The 21,218-nt window shown below is 41.5% G+C and overlaps 1 protein-coding gene across 1 annotated transcript in view; it reads right to left on the bottom strand.

Moving 5' to 3' along the window:
* Positions 1-21,218, bottom strand: part of SH3RF3 (SH3 domain containing ring finger 3) — a gene marked incomplete at its 5' end in the record, with an annotated part of 391,834 nt that overhangs the window by 115,391 nt on the left and 255,225 nt on the right. Inside the window, one exon of the mRNA XM_084235093.1 lies at positions 15,465-15,560. Coding sequence (XP_084091219.1) covers positions 15,465-15,560 — 96 coding nt within the window. The remainder of the gene's footprint in view (positions 1-15,464; positions 15,561-21,218) is intronic.

The raw sequence follows: 21,218 nt of genomic DNA, 5'->3' as shown, positions 1-21,218 counted from the left end.
CATCAGGGAAATGCAAATCAAAACCACACTGAGATACCACCTTACACCAGTAAGAATGTCACATATCAAAAAAAAAGCAACAACAAATGTTGCAGAGGATGCAGTAAAAAAGGAACTCTCCTACATTGCTGGTGGGAGTGCAAACTGGTCCAACCACTATGGAAAGCTGTAAGGTTCCTCAGTCTACTAAAAATGGAGCTACCATATGATCCAGCAATTCTACTACAAGGGATCTTCCCAAAGGACACAAAAACATTGATTCAAAAGAACACCTGTACTGCTATGTGTACTACAGTGCTATTTACAATAGGTAAAACCTGGAAATAACCCAAATGTCCAAAAATAAATGACTGGATCAAGAAGATGTGGTATATATACACAATGGAATATTATTCAGCAATCAAAAAGTACATAAACTTATGTCATTCACAGCAACATGGGTGGAGCTAGAAGGAATGATGTTCAGTGAAATAAGCCAGAAGGAAAAAAAAAATCAGATGGTTTCACTTATAACAGGAATACAGGGGAACCAAATAAGACATCAGTGTAAAAAAAAGTAACACCAGTATAAATGCAACAAAGCAAAAACAGACAATTACAAATCAGAGACATATTGCAGGGGAGGAGGAAGTAGAGGTATCACAGGGAGATGATGGTGCATGGGTGCCTTGGGGAAGGAAATTCTATAGGGACTCACCCTGGGGGGGTGGGGGGAAGAAAATATTGTTAAAAAAATAAATAAAAAGAAAAAAAAAGGAACTCACAAAATTAAGCCAAAATAAACCCTGGAGAAATAAATAAATAAATACATAAAAATTAAAAAAAAATTTAAAGAAGGGCACTTTAGACTGGGACATCTGTCATTCTATGGTGAGCAGGCTTAGTTTAAGCTGGCCATCATCAGGCACAGAAACATAATCCCAAATTCAAATTAACACTCTAGGGCCTCCCCAGTAGCGCAGCAGTTGAGCGCTGGGTTGCGAAGCTGCCCGCAGCCTCTGCAGTGCCAGTTTGATCCCCGGCTGCTCCCCGGCCACCAGAGGAGGGTCCGGCATGGTTTGCAGACCTCTCCTGCCGCCCGCTGCTCCCCTCAGCAGTGTACTTCGGTCCTTCTGCCTGCTCTGCTCCCCGCTCTGGCTCTGGTGAAATCTCTCATCCTCCCGCGCTTCTGACTGTACCCAGTGCTTGTATAAACAAACAAACAAACAAACAAACAAACAAATAAATAAATATTAAAAAACAAAACACTCTATAACCTGTTTTGTGTTTAGTAGGAGGTAGATGTGCGGTAAAACTCTGCTCTTCCTGGCTGTTCTGTATCGCTAAGTTTGCAACATCATTTTAACACATATGTTAACATGTTTTTAAATGTATACATTTTAGGGAGAATTTATTGGGGGCTAATCATAGTAAGTGTTCATAACCTGTTCTTGGATCAGCTGAGAAAAAGAGGAATGTCTTGATAGATGGAAATTGAAGTGTTAACTTTATTGTCTATAAATCGCAGTAGAAGAATATAGATCAGGTCTGGAAACAAAGGAATTTGCTATTTACTCTCTAAGCATAGCCCTTGGAGCTTCCCCACCCCAGAGAGGGTACAGACTGAGCAACCAACACCTCTGCCTAGAGTTTCTGCCTTGAGCTAGGGCTGGTAGAGAGATTAAAAAAAAAAAAAAAAAGATTAAAGAGACTCTGGGCCTGCAACTCTGAGCCTGCAACTCTGAATTCATCCTATTGAGATAGATATTGACAAGCTATCTCAGCACAGGGGTCCAGGCTGGGGATTGAGAGAGAAATGCAAGCCTCTAGAGTCCAGCTTTCTGATCAGAAGCCTCCCTGAGTGGTGACCGCCCTGTTCTCTCTGAGAGCTCAGGCTGTCTCCACCTCTATATGAAGCTGGCTGATCCTTTTCTGACAGTTCATATTATTCCAGACAAGCCTCCCTTGCCCTGCACAGTTCACAGATACACATTCTTCTAATGACTGTTTTCTTCCACTCAAAATAAATGGTATTTACCCAAAATATATAAAAACACTAGTACACCCCTAAGTTTATAGCAGAATCGGTCACAATACCAAGACATGGAATAAGCCTATATACCATTCAACAGATAACTGGATAAAGAAATTATGGTATATATATATATATATATATATAAACACACACCCCCCCAATGGAATACTATTCTGCTATTTAAAAAGGTGAAATAGGGGAGTGCTGGATAATGGTGGATGGACAGGATCCTTGAGTCATCACTTCCTTCAGTGATACCCAATAAGGATTCAGAGTAAGCAGTCACATCTGGAACAGAAGTGGGGAAGTAAGGACCAGTTGTTGAAGCAAGGAGAAGAGCCAGAAGTCATTAGAAAGGGTAGGAAATAGAAAGAGGAATATTAAGTCAGGTATGGTACCAGTTCACTGGGAGGGATACCAGTCCTTCTGCCTCTAGTCCCTTGGGCTCTCCCACAGCCCTGGTCTGGTAAGGACAGTGTATAATTCTCAGTGAGAGAATAGGCTGTAAGATAGTTCAACAAAGGACATCCAGGTGGCTGTGGACTGCATTCAGCAGTGGAGAGAGCCACAGAGCCATCCCTGGTGTAGTCTATGAGCATCTAGAATTGTCTGTGCTAACCTGGGAAGTCAGAGAAAACAGCTACTCCTTCCCCCTACCATGTGACCTCTGACCTGCTCAGAGAAAGAAACTGCAAGAGGCCACAGTGAACTTGATCTGCCAGTGGTGCTTTCTATGCCTGCTGGGGGAGGTAACCGAAGAGCTGGCCTGGAACCAGTGTCATTTCTGATGTCTGTTTTGTTGCATAGTGGGAGAGAGCACAGAATTTCTGGGCATATCACCCACATAGCTTTTTTAGCATAGCTTCTAGACCAAGGGCTTTGGAAAGACTGAGTACACACCCATCCCTCCCACCTGCAAGACTTCTGGACCTATGACCAGGTTGCATAGTTAGAAACTACAATAAACAGAGCATGTGAACATAGGGCTTCCTGCTTGTGATGGCAAATGTGGGGAATAGAGAGTAGTACCCATCTCCCCCCCCACCAGTGGTATTCTTTCAGGGTTTACCTGAAGCTTTCAATTTGCTACTGCTAGAGAGTATAGAACTCCTGGAGAGAAGATCTAGTAAAGAAAAATAGGCAGAAAAAAATCCACAACACATGGTAACTTGAGACATCAAGGGAATACATAACTACAAGGAAGGAACACCTTACCAGAATGCAACCACAAACTATGGGAAGATATTATCTTCCTATCAGACAGAGTTTAAAACTGCCACAATAAGGAAATTCAAAGAAAATGGAAGAAAATCCAGCAAATGCAGAAAAACTGGCTTGAGAAATTAACAGAAATATGAAAGTCAATGAACATAAATAAGAAATTGTGACGTAAGCAAGAAAATAAGGGACTTCCAGAACGCAAAAAGGTCAATAGAGAAGATTTTTTAAATTATGCAGAAAGCTATAGAAACAGAATAGACCAAATGTAGGGCCAAATTAGTGACACTGAAGATCATAACATGCAAAGGACCCAGGTAGAAGAAGATATATATATATATATATATATATATATATATATATATATATTACACACACACACACACACACACACACAAAGGAAGGAACACTCTAAGACCTTTCTAACTTCATTAGAAAAGGCAACATAGGATAATTGGTATCCCAGAGAGAGAAGGGAATATAGAATTTATCCAGAGGAATACTAAAGGGAAACTTCCCAACCTGGGAAAAAAAAAAAAAATACACAGCTGCATGAAGCTATAGGAATACCAATTTTTTAATTTGCATGTATTTAGAGAGACCAGTTGGATGATAAAACAAAATCAACTTTCTGTTGTCTCCAGGAAAAACACTTGAACTTCAAAGATAAATATAGACTCAAAGTAAAAGGTTGGAAAACAATCCTAGAAGCAAATGGGGCCCCAGAAAAGGGAAGAAGCTGTCATGTTAGATAAAATTAGACTTCCAGCTAAAAAAAGGTAATGTAAGACAGGGATGGACACTATATAATGATTAAGGAATCAACACATCAGGAATAGCACCCACCCATCAATATATACGCAACAAATGAAGGAGCATCAAAACATAAGGTAACTATTATCAAATCTGAAGTCAGACATTGGCAACACACTACAGTGGTTAGGGACCTCAATACCCCATTTTTACCAATGCACAGAGCAATCAGACAGAAAATAGAGAAACAATACACAGCTGAAAAAAATGCTTATCACTTACCATCAGGAATATGCAACTCAAAACCACGATGAGATACCATTTCACACCCATGAGAATAACCCAAATCAAAAGACCAGATACCACAAGTGTTGGAAAGGATGAAGAGAAAAAGAAACTGTAGTACACTGTTGATGGGAGACAGTGTACTGGTCCAGACCCTATGGAAAACAGTATGGAGTACCTCAAAATATTACAAATAAATCTACCATATTACCCAGCAATTCCACTACTATGTATCTACCCCAAAAATGTGAAAACATTGACTCAAAAAGAGATATACACTCCCATGTTCACTGTAGTATTGTTTACAACAGCCAAGTTATGAAAACAACTTAAATGCCCAAGGCCAGAAGAATGGATCAGAAAAATGTTCACATACCCACACACTGGAATACTACTCAGCAATAAGATGAACTCTTGCCATTTGCTACAACATGGATAGAAGTGGAATGAATGATGCTAAGCAAAATAAGTCAGGTAAAAGACAAATACTGGATGGTTTCACTTACATGTGGAAAATAGATAAATGAAACAAAAGGGCAAACAAAACCAAAACAGTAACAAATCTTTGGCATCTGACTGCAAAACTGAGGAAACTAAAAGGGATGTCTGGTGGGGTGGAGGGGACCCATGTGCATGATGGATGATTATTGGAGTTTTGGTGGTGGACATGGTATGAAAATATACATTGGTAGAGGTTTGAACCTATAGCCTCTAAAACATATACAATGATATACATCAAATTTACCTTAATAAACATAAATGGAGAAATAAAAGATAAAACTGGCTTTTGGGGCAAATGGGTGGATTTTGAGGTGATTATGACAAGTAAAATAAATCAGAAAGTGAAAAACAGTTAGAGTAAGTAAAAAAGGAGACCCTGTTACACTGTAGGTGGGGATGTTGGAATTAACGAAATTAAACCTAAACAAACTCTAGAAATATGACTGCAGAATTGAGGTAATTGTGGGGGGCAGGAATAAAGTGAGGAGAAATCCCAATGATGGATATTATATGCTGACATACATGTGAGGAAACTATTCCCCTAAATCATACAGCGTTATAAACCAATGTTACCTCAATTAAAAAAATGTACATACAAACTTAAAATGTTGTGTCTCTATTTGTCTCCTTCCAACGAATGTGAGTTTCAGGATGATTTTCTTTGCTTTTTTCATTATTGCTGCCCAGAGGCTGGTATATAGTGGTTGCTCAATGAATGAATGAATGAATGTTGGTGGCTTAAATGGTGTAGTTGGAAGAATACCATTGTGGTAGAAACCTACTCTTTCAGTGCCCAAATAGCTCCATTGAGCTAACTCACCATATCTGCAGAAGGTTTCAGGGTCAGGGTCAGGTCACCAGCCCTCACAGGGGCAGATCCAAACATAAGGGAGGCCACAAGGGTGGTAGAGTTTTGGGGAACAATTGTCATCACATAAACTCATCTTGTTGCTTCACAGTAAAATGTGGACACCTGACTGTACTATCACTGGTTTTAAAACCATACCAATGGGAAAGACTTGTCAGACCAACATGAAACTTGGGGATGGCTCCCCATAAGTTCATAAATGAACTTCTAACAGCTGTGATGGTCACCCATGTGATGATGGGAGACATAATCCATCCCCATGTTAGTACCAGTGTGAGTTTTTGCCAAAACTTTATAGAAGTTAGCAGAGCTGGTTTACTGGTAGGCAGTAAAGAATGCTAAAAGAAGAGAAAGAAAATAAAAAGTAACCAGAAGACGACCTTAATCTAAGCCAGTTCATTCAGCTCAGACACTGCCCCACTCGCTGGGCATGTGAGAGATGCAAGACAACCGGCTGTGCTCCTCACTACTGTAGGAACCTTCTACCTCTTTCAGAGGCATCTGACATCCCAGTCAATTCTTGCACACAGATACCAGTGACTACTCTGTGTGATGCTGGACCATTGACAGGGAGTTGAGTCTATTATTTGATTGGATCCTCTTGACAAGACTTTCTGATGGGGTGTCACCCACATTTTGAGGAGTTCTGGAGGAATATAATGTCCATAGAACCTTCAGTTTCACAGCCAAGACCAAAAGCAACAGGCCTTCCAGCTCCCAGTCCAGCATGCTCCCATGAGGCAGCAGGACAGAGGTCAACTGAAAGCGGAATGTTAGCTGCATTGTTGTTTCTTGACATTCTGCTGTCCATTTAAGGAGCTGAGAAAAGGGGGAAGGGAATGCAGAGACCAGGACTGATGGCTAAAAATTAGTTCCCCTTAACCAGGAGCTCACATCTGCTTCTCTTCCCTGCCTGGTTTCCAAAAAAGGCAGAGCCTTAGGAAAGGTTGGGCCTGGGAGGACACGGAAAAGGAGAAAGGTCTCTCAGCATTGTGTCTACACTGCTGTTCTCATGGGCCTGGGTGTGGTTATCCCACTAGAAGCCAGAGGACTAGCTCATCTTTGCTCCCAGAAAACATCTGCCTGCTCTAGTGAAGTGGCTGAAAAGCCAAGACAAAGTTTCTTCTTTGCAGTGGAGGATGGAAGATCCAATATATTGAGGATCTGTTCACCACTTTAAAATAGTGTAGAAAACATACAATAAATAAAAAATTCAGTTATTTTATTCCCAATGGAAGTTGTGTCACTTGTGCCTATGTTATTATCAAAAGTTTTAATACCATATTTAGAGGCACAGGTGAAAACTAATAGGGACAACCATGCTACATGCACAGATGATATGAGTTCAAAAGGCTTAGAACAAAGTTGTGCAACAACATACATTGTAATTGCTAAAGATAAGGACTCCCAAATGGAAATAGTTGTCATTAGTAACCACCACTACCATTTTGGGTTATTACATTTATTTGACTAAATAAAGATTTTAGTTTTGCCTCCATCATTTTCCCAGAACCTATAAATAATGTTATATCAATCATTTTCCCTAATATCACCATTGAACACCAACAGAAAAAGGGCTGAGATCTGGTTCAGCAAAGCCAGAATTCTCTGGGCCCCCCCACAGTCTCTCACTGGCCTTGGACTGAGGTTACCCCCCACCCCGGCTTAACCATCCCCCGCTTCTCTCCACCACCGAGAACACAGCTTCTCTGAGATGAGCACACAGATTGGTCTCAGCTCCCAGGTCATCATGTAGTTGGGTCACCATGTGGCTGAGCTCCGGCTATGGCTTTTGGGTAGCATGCTCAGCTCACTTCCAGGCCTGGTTCATAAAACTTTTTTATCCTCCCCTGAGTATTAAAGATGGCAGAGACTCCATCAGCCAGGTCTTCTTATTACTGATGCAAGGCTCCGCTGCCCTCAGTCTAGCCAATTCTAACAGCTCTAAGATGTTAAGCCCTAGGATATCAGGGCTCACCTATCACAGAAGTGTCACCTCAACTATTAGCTCACAATCCCTCTCAGAGCCGTGCCCTTTCCTCCCCATACCTTTCCGTCTAGGCATTCTCGTGTTGAGACTCAGTTTGCTAGGACTAGAGGTGAGAGGCAGTCACTGGGGAAAGGGCACAGGACAAGAACCTGGAAGTCTTAGAGTCAGACTTCCCCTTTTCATGTTGTGGCTGGAGGCAGCCACTCTTCTCTCCACATGCAGAGACAAATAAATGATGAACAGAATTTAGGGCAACTGGAGTGAATCTTCTCATTAACCCATGCCACTGAGGAAACCAGGGGTACCTCCTGATCTACAAGAGCACAGAACAAGAAAAATGCACAAACGTATGTAGGTGTAATAAAGAAGAAGACATGCCACACAAAAGAGGGAAGGAAAGATGACTACTCCCAATCCAGTTCGTCCAGCCTGCAGGAAAACAAAGCAGTGCTTCCTTGGTATCTGCCACTGGTCTCTGGGCTGGTGCTCACCCAGAGCTAACACAACAGTCCAGCTCCCCTCCCATCAGGCAGCACCATCCGTCCACAAGGCAACAGCCTTGACCTGTGCCTTTACCGGCTGGCATCAGAGAAGGCAAATTCTAAGTGGCATGTGGCTCACCTGTCTATAAAGAGCAGGAAGGCACAGAGCAGGTTCTCTATGACCCACCGCAAACAGGCGGAGGAGGAGTCATGGAGCCCTTGGTAGCTTTTTCAGGCTTTTATTAGGATTTCACCAAGTACATGGCAGGCAAGGGTGCTGGGGGACCGGGAGGCTGGCAGGCCTCCCAGCTCCCAGCAAATCTCCACTCTTTCGGGCTCGCCAGCATTCTCTCGTGACCTCATTCTCTCTTCATTCCTCTGGTCTGGTCTTTCGCTCTCTTTCTCTCTTGTTTTGTTGGCGTCCCTGTGACGCCACCTTTATAAGCCCAGTCTCAGCCCAGGTGAACCCACCTACGCATGCCCACACCCTACTCCAGGTGTCCGCCATCAGGCATGCATTCAGGAACACAGGGATCCATCATCAATCCTAATGGTGGGAGGGCAGAAAAGCCTGACAATTATTTACCCTACACTGTCCCTGCATCCTCTGTGGGTGCTATACCCTCCCTGGATGTTGGCCCAGGGGATACCTATAAGGAAAATGGTTGTAGGGTAAGGAAAAATGTCAGGCTTTTCTTCCCTCCCACCATCAGGATAGATGATGGATCCTTGTGGTCCCGAATGCATGCCTGATGGCGGGCACCTGGAATAGGGTGTGGGCATAGGTTGATGGGATACATCTGGGCTAAGACTGGGCTTTTAAGGGCAGCATCACGGGGACGCCAGCAGAAGATGAGAAGAAGCAGAACGAATGGAAGAGCAGAGAAGCAGAGAGAAGGCTGGAGAGCCCAGATAGAGTGAGGACTTGCTGGGGGCTGGGAGGACTGCCTGCCTTCTAGCCCCCCAGCACCCTTGCCTGCCATATGCCTGGTAATCTAAAAAAAAAAAGCCTGCAAAACCCACCGAGGACTCTGACTCCTCCTTTACCTGGTCTGCTGGATCATAGAAAACCTGCACTGTGGCCCTTCCTGACCCTACAATGGTGTAAAATCAGGCTTTTTTCCCTGCCGCCTTCCCACCACTAGCCTCTATGGCTGGTGCCTGTGGTCTTGCACTTCTCCTGGATTGCGTTCTGGGCACAGACACACGGGGCCGAGAGGTGTGGGGATGGGGCATGCATGGCTATGATTGTGGACAAATGGGCCCAGAAAGCACAGGGCATGTGCATATGTAAATGCAAACACCTAGGCCAAGAAGGAAGGGGTAAAAGGGGCTCCTCAATTCTGGTGTTCACTCTGAGGCCAGCGGGGTTCGGGCTGTCTCCCTGCCTGCTGGTCTGTTCCAATTCAGCACAAAGGTCTGTAATATGCAAATTCCTTACAGGCCTTCAGATTCATCTTGAGTGGTGTGACCAACAGGAGATTCTTGTGGAAAGTCTTGTGCCTCCATGCAAGGCCTGACCATACCCCTGCAACGCCCCCTAGTCTAGAACTCCCCCACGCAGCTCCAGTTTACCCGTTTCCCATAGTCTAAGTGTAGGGGTACAAAACACTCTTGTGCTCACACAGCATGGTCACAGAGGTGGAACAACAGACACCTCCCTCTCTCGCAGGTTCCTGGTGACCTGGCGAACCCATGGTACAATGGCGATTTATGTGCATGACCAGAGCCTGAGTGTTCCCAGCAGCTCTGCACTTAGTCTGACCTCTGTTCTGTTTCCCCCTTCTAGTGGAGTATGAGTTACTTGAGGCTGGTGCGTGGCACTGTCATAAATGACCTCTCACCCATAACACCCCTGAAAAGCTGTTCAAACAGAAGCAATGAATGAAAGCACTGGGAATCAATAGATACAGCTCTAAACACTGGACGGTTGGTGAGCCCTTCCCCAAGGAGCTGCCATGGACCTCTTCTCCCAAGTCAAGGACAGCGGAATACTCCCAGGACCCTGAGGCACTCTTCTGTCCCCTGCACAGTGAAGCACCTAGCAGTGTGTGCTGGTTGCTGTGCCCTCACCATCCTGGTCTACTGTCCTGCCACATGTTGGTCCTGCCATCTTAGGCACAGATTGGCTGTATTTCACCCTCATGTGCATAATCAGGGAAGTTAGGATGGACTTCCCGCCCCAGTTTGTTGCAGAGATGAGGTGACATAGGTTTTGCATGGGATGGGGGTGAGGGTATGAGGATATATGTACATATGGGGTGAGGTATATGTACATGAGAGTGTGACCTGCACAACTGTGTCACCTAGGTAACCATATACATACACAACAGCCACATGGAATAGTACTGGTCAAACATCCACTTAGTGTAAAGCAGGTACCATCATTTTCCTGTAACTTTGAAGGTTTTTCTTAAATTACTGCTGGTGATCTAAGTGCACCCCACACACCACCTGAACAATTTATTTTCTGAATGTGAAGGTAGAACTTGATGTTTATGCTACTGAATTTCATCATTCTTTTCTACTATGAAACATAATGGTTATGTTTCTAACCATTATGATCTTTGAGGTTTGAATTCCAGTCCCATGAAGAGCTTTTCTTTGCAGACAAGCATCATGGGAAAAAATGCTGACATACCTTCCATGTCTCCATGCAAGTCCCTGGTAAGACTCTGTACAGGGCTGGACAGATCTCTCTAGAATGAGGCTGATTCCCACAGTGCCCCTTGGATGCAGCTTTCCAGGAGCTCTCCTATCATGCAGCATATATATAATAAATATATATATGCACTCAGCATATATATATATTCTTCACTCAGCTCGAACTATGTAGGTATTGTTTTGCCTAGATAGGCATCAAGGTACACCTGCCATCAGAGAGTTCCCATCCCCTCTAGGGAGCCAAAAAGAACACTTTGTAGGAAACATTCAGCCACATAAGACCACACATGGTCAATGTCCAGAAACAACACACAGATCTTCAGCAAACACACAAGTGGACCAGTTAGTCATTCAACAAAAAATTAGAACAGGACAACAGAGATGGGCCTTTCAAGTCTCCTTCATGGTAGGGCTGGCCTGTATACTGTTAATTCTCACAACTACTCCATGAGGTCCATGTTATTTTATTGCCCTTGTTTGAGGAAGGAAACTGAGGAATGGTTCAAGAGCTTGCAAAAGGCCACAGGTCATATCTAATGTGCAGGTGTTTAGCCCAATGTGTCCACCTCTGAAGCCCCTGGTGCCTGAGCAGTCACTTGTGGTTCTCCTGTTGGGTTCCACTACCCATGAGAAGTGATATGAGCAGGGATAGCCTGAGAGCCATACTAAGGGCACATCCAAATGTCTTGGAGCCTATGGGAAAGCAGAAGGCAGTTGGTTCAGTGACTCTCATGCTACAAAGTGGGGACAACCAAAGCCTGTTCCACCTCTCCAGGGTGATCAACAGTGAGAATGGCCTCCTGGAAGTGGTCTGACTGATGAGCAAGTGTCAGTGAAACACACTGTCATTCTTGATAGAGTGTTGGCTGCTCCACCTTGACCATTTGCATTAGGGAGAAAAGAAGGGGACAGGTTCCAAGAGACAGGATGGTGCTCCGGGTCAGCGACAGCAACAGCTGGGAAGACAGTGGGTGAGGCAGCTCACCAAGGTGAGAAAACCTGTGGGCACATGAGCAAAATCAGATGGCTCAGTACCTGTCACTGGTGCAGATGAAGTTAGCAGCTGGGCCCTGGGGTTGTGGAGGGTGAGGGTAAGAGCAATATTTCTATTACAAATCAGAATATACAGACATTTTGGGAGACAGGCTACCTTTCAGAAAACAGACTTCAAGCAGTATTGACTAGGCCAGCTCCAGGCTAGTTTTATACAAATGATCCAGTGTGCCTGCTGCAACACAGGGTGAAGAAACAGCTCCCGTGGGAGAGGGTATCAGGTCTCCAGAGCATGTTCTCCTTCATCTCATAAAGACAGTCTGGGTCAAAAAGCATACAGCCATCTGTAATTCTTTGGAGAAGTTGATTGTTCTTATGTCCATTTTTTGATTGAGTTGTTTTCTTTTTGTTGTACGGCATGAGTTCAGCCACTTGTCAGATGTATGGTATACAAATATTTTCTCCAATTCTAGGGTGTCCTTTTGCTTTAATGCTCATTCCTTTTACTGTACAGAGGCTTTTCGGTTTGATGTAGTCCCATTCATTTATTTTTGCTTTTGTTTTCCTTGCTGCTGGAGTAAAGTCCCCAAAGACTCAACTTTTGAAGCCAATGTCATGAAGTGTTTTCCCTGTTATCTTTCATGTATTTTATTGTTCACAGCCTTACATCCAATGTCTTTGATCCATTTTGAGTTAGTTTTTGTATACAGCATGAAAGAGTGGTCTAGTTTCATTTTTCTGCATGTGGCTGTCCAATTTCACAGCTCCATTGACAGAGCAGTGGATCAAGATGTGGCATATATACACAATGGAGTACTACTCAGCTATAAAGAAAGATGAATGCCTGATATTTGTGAGAACATGGCTGGAGCTGGAAGGGATTATGCTAAGTGAAATAAGTCCAAATGAGAAGATAAATACTGGATGATTGCATTCATGTGGAATATAGATGGAGTGAAAATAGATGGAGAAAGACAAATACCAAATGATTTTACTCATATATGGATATAGAGGAAACAAACAAAAATAAACCAAAAAGCAATTGAAAAAGCTAAACCAAAATAAACCCTAGAAATATGCCTGCAGAATTGAGGCTATTAGTGGGCAAGGGAGGGTGTGTGCAAGGGGAGTGAGGAGGAAAGCTGAGCCCCAAGGACCACAGGATGTTCCGCTGGGGAAGATGTAAGGATGTGTGTAAGAAGCGGCACCCAGAGCAGAGGCTAGCCTGTGAGTGGAGGCATGAGACATGGAGAGCAGCTGGGACAGAGAGGAGTAGCCTCCCCCTCATCCTGCAGGAAGGATCTACTTGAAGGAGCATCTCCAGTGGCCAATCATGCCGTTTGTGAAAGTCTGCAGAATCACAAAGAACCATAAGAAGACCAGATGGTGCCTTTTTCAGACCTTTGCTCAAGCTCTCAGCACCCTGATAACATTTCAGCCCACTTTGCAGAGAAGGGACTATCTGGTAGGGTTTAAGTGAGTCTTCTGCAGTGGGTGGGTCCCACTGTTACCTGCCTTGGGGATCCCTATAAGGTTTTTCTTCACATCTCAAATCACAGTTTAAAGCAAAATGCACAAACATTACATATGTACTATTTACAGCTGCATATCTTTAGGTAACCACTTCTGAGATCAAAATTGAACCTTCATATCTCAGAAAACTTTCTCTGGCCCCTTCTAGTCAATCTTCTTCCAAAGTCCCAGTATTGTCCTGACTTCTCTAACCCAAGAATAGCACTTTTCCTGTTTTTGAACTTAAAAAAAACAATTACACTGCACACTCCTTTGTCTCATTTCTTTCAAAAATATATCTGTGAGAGTCATCTATGCTGTTATATGTGATAGTCTCATGTTTGCTTTCAAGGCCAAATAGTAGTCCAGTATATGAACAGAACATAACTTTATTTATCTGTTCCACTGTGGATGGATATTTGTGTTGTTTCCAGCTTGGGTCATCATAGTAAAGATTTTATGAACATTTTTGTAAATCTCTATAAGAGTCTGCCTGGGAAAAATGTTCCACTGACTAGAACTGTCTGGAAGCTAAGATTTTTGAATTCTAGACTGTAGTGTGAGTGGTATTCATAGCACTTCTGGGAGATAAGGTAAAGGTATAAATGAAGCACACAGGTATTAGGGGAAGTGCGAACCTTACAAATGTACGTGTATGTGCACACACACGTGTGTACTCATTGTTGTTAGAAGGTCACAATCTCCTGAGCAGCTTACCCACACCCTAATAGTGAGAGCACCACTGTTACAGAATGTTGAGGGAAGGTAAGAAATGACAAGAAATGAGACTGGAAAAAACAGATTAGGGTCAAACTACCAAGAGTCTTGAATGTTGTGCTGAAGCATTTGGATGTTATCCTGTAAAGAATAAAGTGATAGGAATTGCCAGATATGTTTAATAAATACCTACCAGCACCCACACATCCTCTGTGGGTATGACAAAGTTGGCCGTGTCACCTACTAGTGTGAGGAGCCCTGCAGCAGGTTAAGTGAAATATGATGTTAGTGGGGGGCATTGAGGGAGCAGGTGCAGGATTGTTCAGAGCAAATCGCCAGTGTTCAAGTCCCTGTCTGACACCTATTAAGTTGAGACATTTCTGTGCCTCTGCTTGCTCATCTATAAAGTCCATAGTTTCCATTTACCAGGGTTGTTGAGAGGATTACATGAGGAAATACTTTTAAGTGTTTGGTACACAGCAGGGAGCATCAGCTGAAATGATTTTTCTGGGATAACTCCAGTAATTAACATATGACTCATCTGGTCAGCTCATGGACATTTCATGAATGAACTTTCACTGAAAAATAGTATACACACTGACAAACAGTATATACACACACAGCAGCCAAGGTTAACAGTGGCTTAAAAGCCAAACATTGTAGATGCTCCCCATTCAGTACTGCCTATAATTTAGTGACCCAAGGGGCCTCTCTGGTGGTACAAGGGGTTAAGACACAACCTATGAAGATATTAGCAGTCACTGCAGCATGAGTTCGATCCCTGGCCAAAGGGCTACCCACATGGTGCAGCAGACCTCTCCTGGCTCGCCCACTGCTCCCCTCAGCAGTGTATTTCAGTAGATTTGCCTGTTCTGTTCCCCACTCTGTCTCTGGTGAATCCTCTCACTCCCTGCACCTCTGGCGTGTACCCCAGTTCTTGTATGCATAAATAAATAAATCTTAAAAAAAATTTAGAGACTCAAAACCTAGTGCTTCTTAGTTACAGAAAAGAAAAAAAAGGATTAATGGACCTTAACTTAGCCTCATCTTTGCTTAAGGGACTCACAGTTGAACAAGTTGCCCAGTATTCCAGAGCCCTAGGAAGACATTGCAAATGGCCTGCAACATTTCCTTCTGCTCTGTTTGTGGTGTCAAAGGCAATACTGCCTTTGGGTCCAAACTCTTCTCTTTCAGCACTGGGGAGACAAGCACAGCAGTACTTCAAGGAGTCTCAGAAAAGTGGGTGCCAGGCACAGGCCTCAGTGGAGTCCTCCTTCATGGTCCACAGTAAGAGGGACAGACAGTTCAAAACTGGCCCAGGCAATTCTCATACCACAGTGGCTCCAATAAAAACCCACATGCAGTCCCTAATTGACCTTAGATTATAGTGAAAGTAGCCTCTTTCTTAGAAAAGGGGACGCTAAGACCAGGTGATGAAAAAACAAGAGTGTGAGGGCACCACCTTACCTCCACGTAGAGAAGGGGGAAAATCCCGATCTTGTCCCCCAACATGCCTTCTGCCCAGTTGTCATCCACCCTTCTGATCACAGTCAGAATTTCATCCTGGAATTGCCGGATCACAAGACGGATACAAGCACACAGACGCACACACACAACAAATAAGAAAGCAAGACACTGGTTAGTGCTGTCGAGGATGAGAAAAGATTTTAAGCAATGATTCAAAACCAGTGTGCTACCCACTGATGACCTGACATGAAGAGAGCCATCCCTGACTCTTCACCAGGGTCACTTTCTTTCTCTCTTATGTATTGATTACAGCTGCAAAGACCCTCACATGGAGAAACATGGTAATTTATAATATAGTTAGTATATTTAAGTTCATGTTTCTATTATTTACTTAATGAAATGAAAATATTTTGAAAAGATATAAATTCAGCTAAGTATAAACATTTTAAGTTTCTGCCTCCAGAAAAGATCAAAAACTGCACTTAGAGTCATGGGTATATAAAAGCTTTGAATAACCCTCTAAAATCCTTTGGCCTGCCAGACAATTCAAGTCTCCCCCACTAACTGAAAGTATGTTTATATGAATAGCTTTTGTAAGCCAAAATGTCATAAAGTGAAAAAGCAATTACCATTAACAATTTTTATCGACATAGCATTGCATCATAACATTACGTTATGGTGTCAGTCACTGAGAATCAACATGATTATTTATGTTAAAGTCACTGCTAAAAGTGTAATTCTCTCCTCACCATACCATTGTTCCCTTTTTACCAGTTTACCCATTCCCATCCTCCCTTCCTTTCTGGTAACCATTCATTGGTCTTACAGTCTAAAAGTTTACTTTTGTTTTATTTAGTTCATCTCTTTCTTGGTTTTCTCATACATGTGAGTGAAATAATACAATGTTTGCCTTTTGCTGCCTGGCTTGTTTCACTAACCATAATTTCCTCTAGATTCACCCACTTTGTTGCATATGGCAGGATTTCATTTTTTTTTAAATAACCAAATAGTATCCCATTGTGTATATACACTACATCTTCTTTATCCATTCATCAATCAATGGGCAAGCTTGCTTCCAATTCTTGTCTATTGTATTCAGTGATGCAATAAACATGGGGAGGCATATATCTATTCAAATTAGTGTTTTTACATCATTCAGGTAAATATCCAGAAATGGGATACTGGATTGGACAGAATTTCTATTTTTAAATTTTTTGGGGAATCTTCACAATCTTCACAATGCTTCCCATATGACTGTACCAATTTATAATCCCATTGATTAGTATCTATCCTATTAAAACTCTTCTGTAAAACTGAAAAGAAGGGGAGACTTCCAAATGCGTTCTTCAAAGCCCACATTACCTTGATTCTGAATCTAGGCACAGAAATCACAAGAAAACTACAGACCATTATCTCTGATATAAAGAATGCAAAGACCCTAAACAAATTTTGGAAAATGGAATCTAGCAATATATTAAAAGGATCATACATCATGATCAAGTGGGATTTATAACATTAATTTATATGGAAATTTTTTGAGTGTTCCCAGATCCAAAAAATAACCTGCCAAATCATACCAAATAGCATATCAAACCTAAAATGACATAAACATAATAAAAGCACGAGTGATATGATAAATGCACAGTCTATATTAAGTAGTTCTAGGAAGTAGCTTGGCAATGCCACTTTCTCTTCTCAGGGTTCTGCTGCCTCTAGAACAGCTGACATAAAACCAATACTAAAACCTCTTTTTGCTTTTGGTTGTAAAAGTGAAAATCTTCAGTGCCTCCCTGGTGGCACAGGGGTTAAAGTCTCAGCACTATCAAGCTAATGCCAGCCACTGCAGCATGAGTTCGATCCCTGGCCAGGGAGGTAAACCACATGGCGCAGCAAACGACTCCTGTCTTTCCTGCTGCTCCCCTTAGCAGTATATTTCAGTAGCTCTGCCTGCTCTGCTCTGCTGCCCACTCTGTCTCTGGTAAATCTGCTCACCCCCTATACCTCTGGCCGATACCCCAGTTCTTGTATGCATAAATAAATGAAATAAATCTTTTTAAAAAAGTGAAAATCTTCAGATTTCTTTTGGATATGGAAAGCAGGTACTAATGTAGGTCTTTTATAAAGGCAAATTGGCATAAGATAAATATTTGAAAAATGGGGATTTCTGTATGATGCAGGAAAGGAAAAAAAAAGAGAGAGAGAGAAAAGAAGAGGCCTGATGGTAAAAGGAAAGAGGAATTTCAAGAAACTGCAAGACAGGTGGTTGCTGGGGAAGAACACACCAAGGATACCCTCACAGGTACCAGGAGTTACAAAAGACAAATGACAGGGTGGTATGCAAAGGAGAATGACAGAAAACACTGAGAAGTGAGAAGAACAAAATGAGGGATTCATCATGGAGGAACACTGGGGGAGACAGTACAGTCTGAAGTGTCAAGAGGGCCAGACAGAAATGCCACGAGCAAAAATCCTATACCAGGGGCCTTTGGTTAGCCTCTGTTCCCTCTCCAATGACCATCCTTTTTTCAATATACTCAGCACATAATGGAGCTCCCCAAGGACCATCTGCTTAACCTCCCCAAGCTCCACTACTGCACCACATTAAAGCCTCCTTGTCATTTGTCCCTGAATATAGGCTAGGAGAGCAGCTGGCCTGTCAGGGACTCTAATGTGCTGAAGAGTTGATAGCCAAGAGCAGCCTAATGGGGTAACCCCCATTGGATTTGAATGTACCATCTGGCTTTGCAATGAAGCTTCAATGCTTTAATGTAAAGCAGTAATATGGGACAGGATAGATCTTTCCAAGGTTCAGAGGAACATTCAAACAGTAAGACTTCATGCATTTATCATAGAAGCTGCTTCACTGTGAGCTGGTGGACCATACAGTTTGGGGTGCTCATCTGGGGTGAGGTAGAATGATGAAATGCATGCCAAATATGCCTTTCAAGGCACACAGAGAGGGAAGAACAAGGGTAAGTAGTTGAACTAGGAAGTTCTCTCCAAGCAATATAATGTAGCATTTAGGGGAAATCAATCCCACTCACCCACAATTTCCCAGCTAATAAAAATATAAAATGACAATATCACGTGTAAATTTAGAATATTTCTTTTCACAATTGGTATAGGTCATAAAAATGCAAAAGACACTATGAAGAAATCAAACAATTTCACAGATAGTTTGTTCTTGGGTTACAGAAAGTATCTAAAAGGGTTTTCTTCTAGCAAATGCTCACCCATTAGAATATGTGGTTTTTAAGACAACCCTAGTGCCACAGTGGTCAGCTCATTTCAGGAGAGCTGTACAGAAAATGCCCCTTATCTCACAGACCCTGATCACCTCACAAGTTCACAATTAAATTCAGCCAAAGAAAGGTATGTTGGTGATGCAAGAGAAAAGATAACTGAATGCTTCCTATAGGTCAGAGTTTTCACATTAGCAAAAAAAGAAAAAAAAAATTTGTCAAAAAAAAAAAAGACGAGATCAATTTTGATGACAAGGGAAATAACATAATACTAAAGCTATTATTTAATAGTGGCTTAGAAAATAAAGTCAAAGAAATAAAATAAGAGAGGATTATGAATATTAGAAATAAAAGTATATAATTTTCTACTTAGAAAAACTATCAAATAAAATTGGAATATGTACAAAATTAAGACACAAATACATAAAAATTACTGGCTTTACCATCTACTAGGAATAATCAGAAAATGCGATTAAATTTGGCAAACCATTTTAAAAAATAAAACTGGTTCTCTGATTTTCTTTATAAACAAAAATTAATTACATAAAGATTAAATATTTTAAATATTAAGGGATAAAACTTGAATGTCCAAAAAGAAAATATGAATAGAAGTTTTATCTTAAGCTAGGGAAGGTCTTTGAAAACATGATAATACAGATCTGTCTACAGAAAAGCTATATTCTCTGAAACAAAACAGTAGAAGCATAACAAAAGGCAAACGAATTAGAAAAAGTACTTGCAGAATATATGAGAGACAAAGACTTATTATCATTACAATATAGACTTAAAGGAGAAAAAAGACTTAAAAGGAGACATAGACTTGAAGAAGAAAAAAAGATAAATATATATCTTAAAAGAAAAATGGCTAAAGGGCAAAAATGAGCCAACTCACAAAAAAAAGAACTGCATATTGCCACTATATGTAACTGAAGATGCTACAGCTGGCTAACAATCAAAAAATATATTTTTAAACAAGAAGACTGATTTTTTGTTCTCCTTTTTTCTTTTCTACTCATCAAATTAGCTAAGATAAACATAGAGACAATACAGAGTGTTGGTCAACATGCACAGAATGGGCACTTATTTCTAGTGGGGATATAAATTTTTAAAATCATATACACCAATCTAGCAATGTTACTTCAAGGGATTCTATTCTAAGAAAACCAAAGAGGTACACAAAAAGATTCAGCTTTGAGGATATGAACTACAACATTTGTTCAACTAGAGAAAAACTTGAGGCAAATGTATAGCACAAGAGAGGATTGGTTCACTAAATGATGGTATTATCCACCATACCCCACCCAACTTCAGTCCATACCATCCTATCCCACCTAAGGGGAAAGAAATGAAGAAACACTTGTGGAGTTCACAATCTAAGGACGGTTTTCTTAAAGGTCTGATATTTAACCGTAGGATCACAAGACCAAAGAAGACTTCCCCTTCTCCTCCCCCCATACTTCACCACCAAACTACTAGAGGAATATTTAGCAGTCCCTTTTACCTCTGACATCATCTTTGACTATTAAAACAAAATTAACAAAGTAAAAGGCAAAAAGCACAGTTTGAACACACAGAGAAAGCATCAGAACCAAACTAAGATATGGCAGTGACATTGCGATTAGCACACTGGGAATTTACAACTATGATTAACATGTAATGATACTTGGCATTTATCCTCCCGGGCATTCTCTCTGAGCTTCCTTGATATGAGATTTGGTGTCTATTCTCATTCACTACTGTCCCTTATCTCCCTCCTTTCCTCTCTTCCTCCCTCCCTCCTTCCTTTGCAAAGCCACTGAGGCAGTTCTGCTATGGCTGCCCACCTGGGACTATGCAGGCCTCTCTTTCAACAAACCTGTCTCTTTCAGGGCAGCTCTTTCTGTTCGTTTGTGTCTGTGCAATCATCCTTTACTTCCCTTCCCTATTTATAATGCAATTGCCCTTTAGAATATAACAACAACAACAATAATAAGGGGGAAGAAATAAAGAAGCAAAATTGACAAAATGTGTTACCAGTAGCTATCCTTGCAAGAAATGTTAAAAAAAACTCTTCAGAGAAAAGGAAAATGATATGTCATAAACTTGAAAATACACAAAGAAAGAAAGGACACTAGAGAAGGAAATTATTCATATAAAACAAAACTTTTTTCTTATTTTAACTGAGCTAACAAATAAATTTGTTTAAAATAATAACAATGTATCAAATTATGTATGTGATGTATAGATCATATATTTTATATTTATATACATACACATATATAAAACACATATAGTCATGCTTACTTAATGATAGGAATACATTATGAAAATTACACTGAAAATTACACTGTGCAACTGTCATAGACTATAATTATGCAAACCTGGAATATAGCCTATGATACACCTAAGCTATGCAATAAAGCCTATTGTTCCTAGGCTACAAACACGTACAGCATGTTATTACACTGTAGGCAATTATAGATACAATGGTATTTGTGTATATAAACATATGATAGGCATAGAAAAAGTACAG

The sequence above is a fragment of the Talpa europaea genome (genome assembly GCF_964194135.1).
Source record: "Talpa europaea genome assembly, chromosome: 6".
Taxonomy (NCBI): domain Eukaryota; kingdom Metazoa; phylum Chordata; class Mammalia; order Eulipotyphla; family Talpidae; genus Talpa; species Talpa europaea.
Note: the sequence above shows the minus strand (reverse complement) of the source record. Positions and strands in the feature narration are given on the sequence as shown.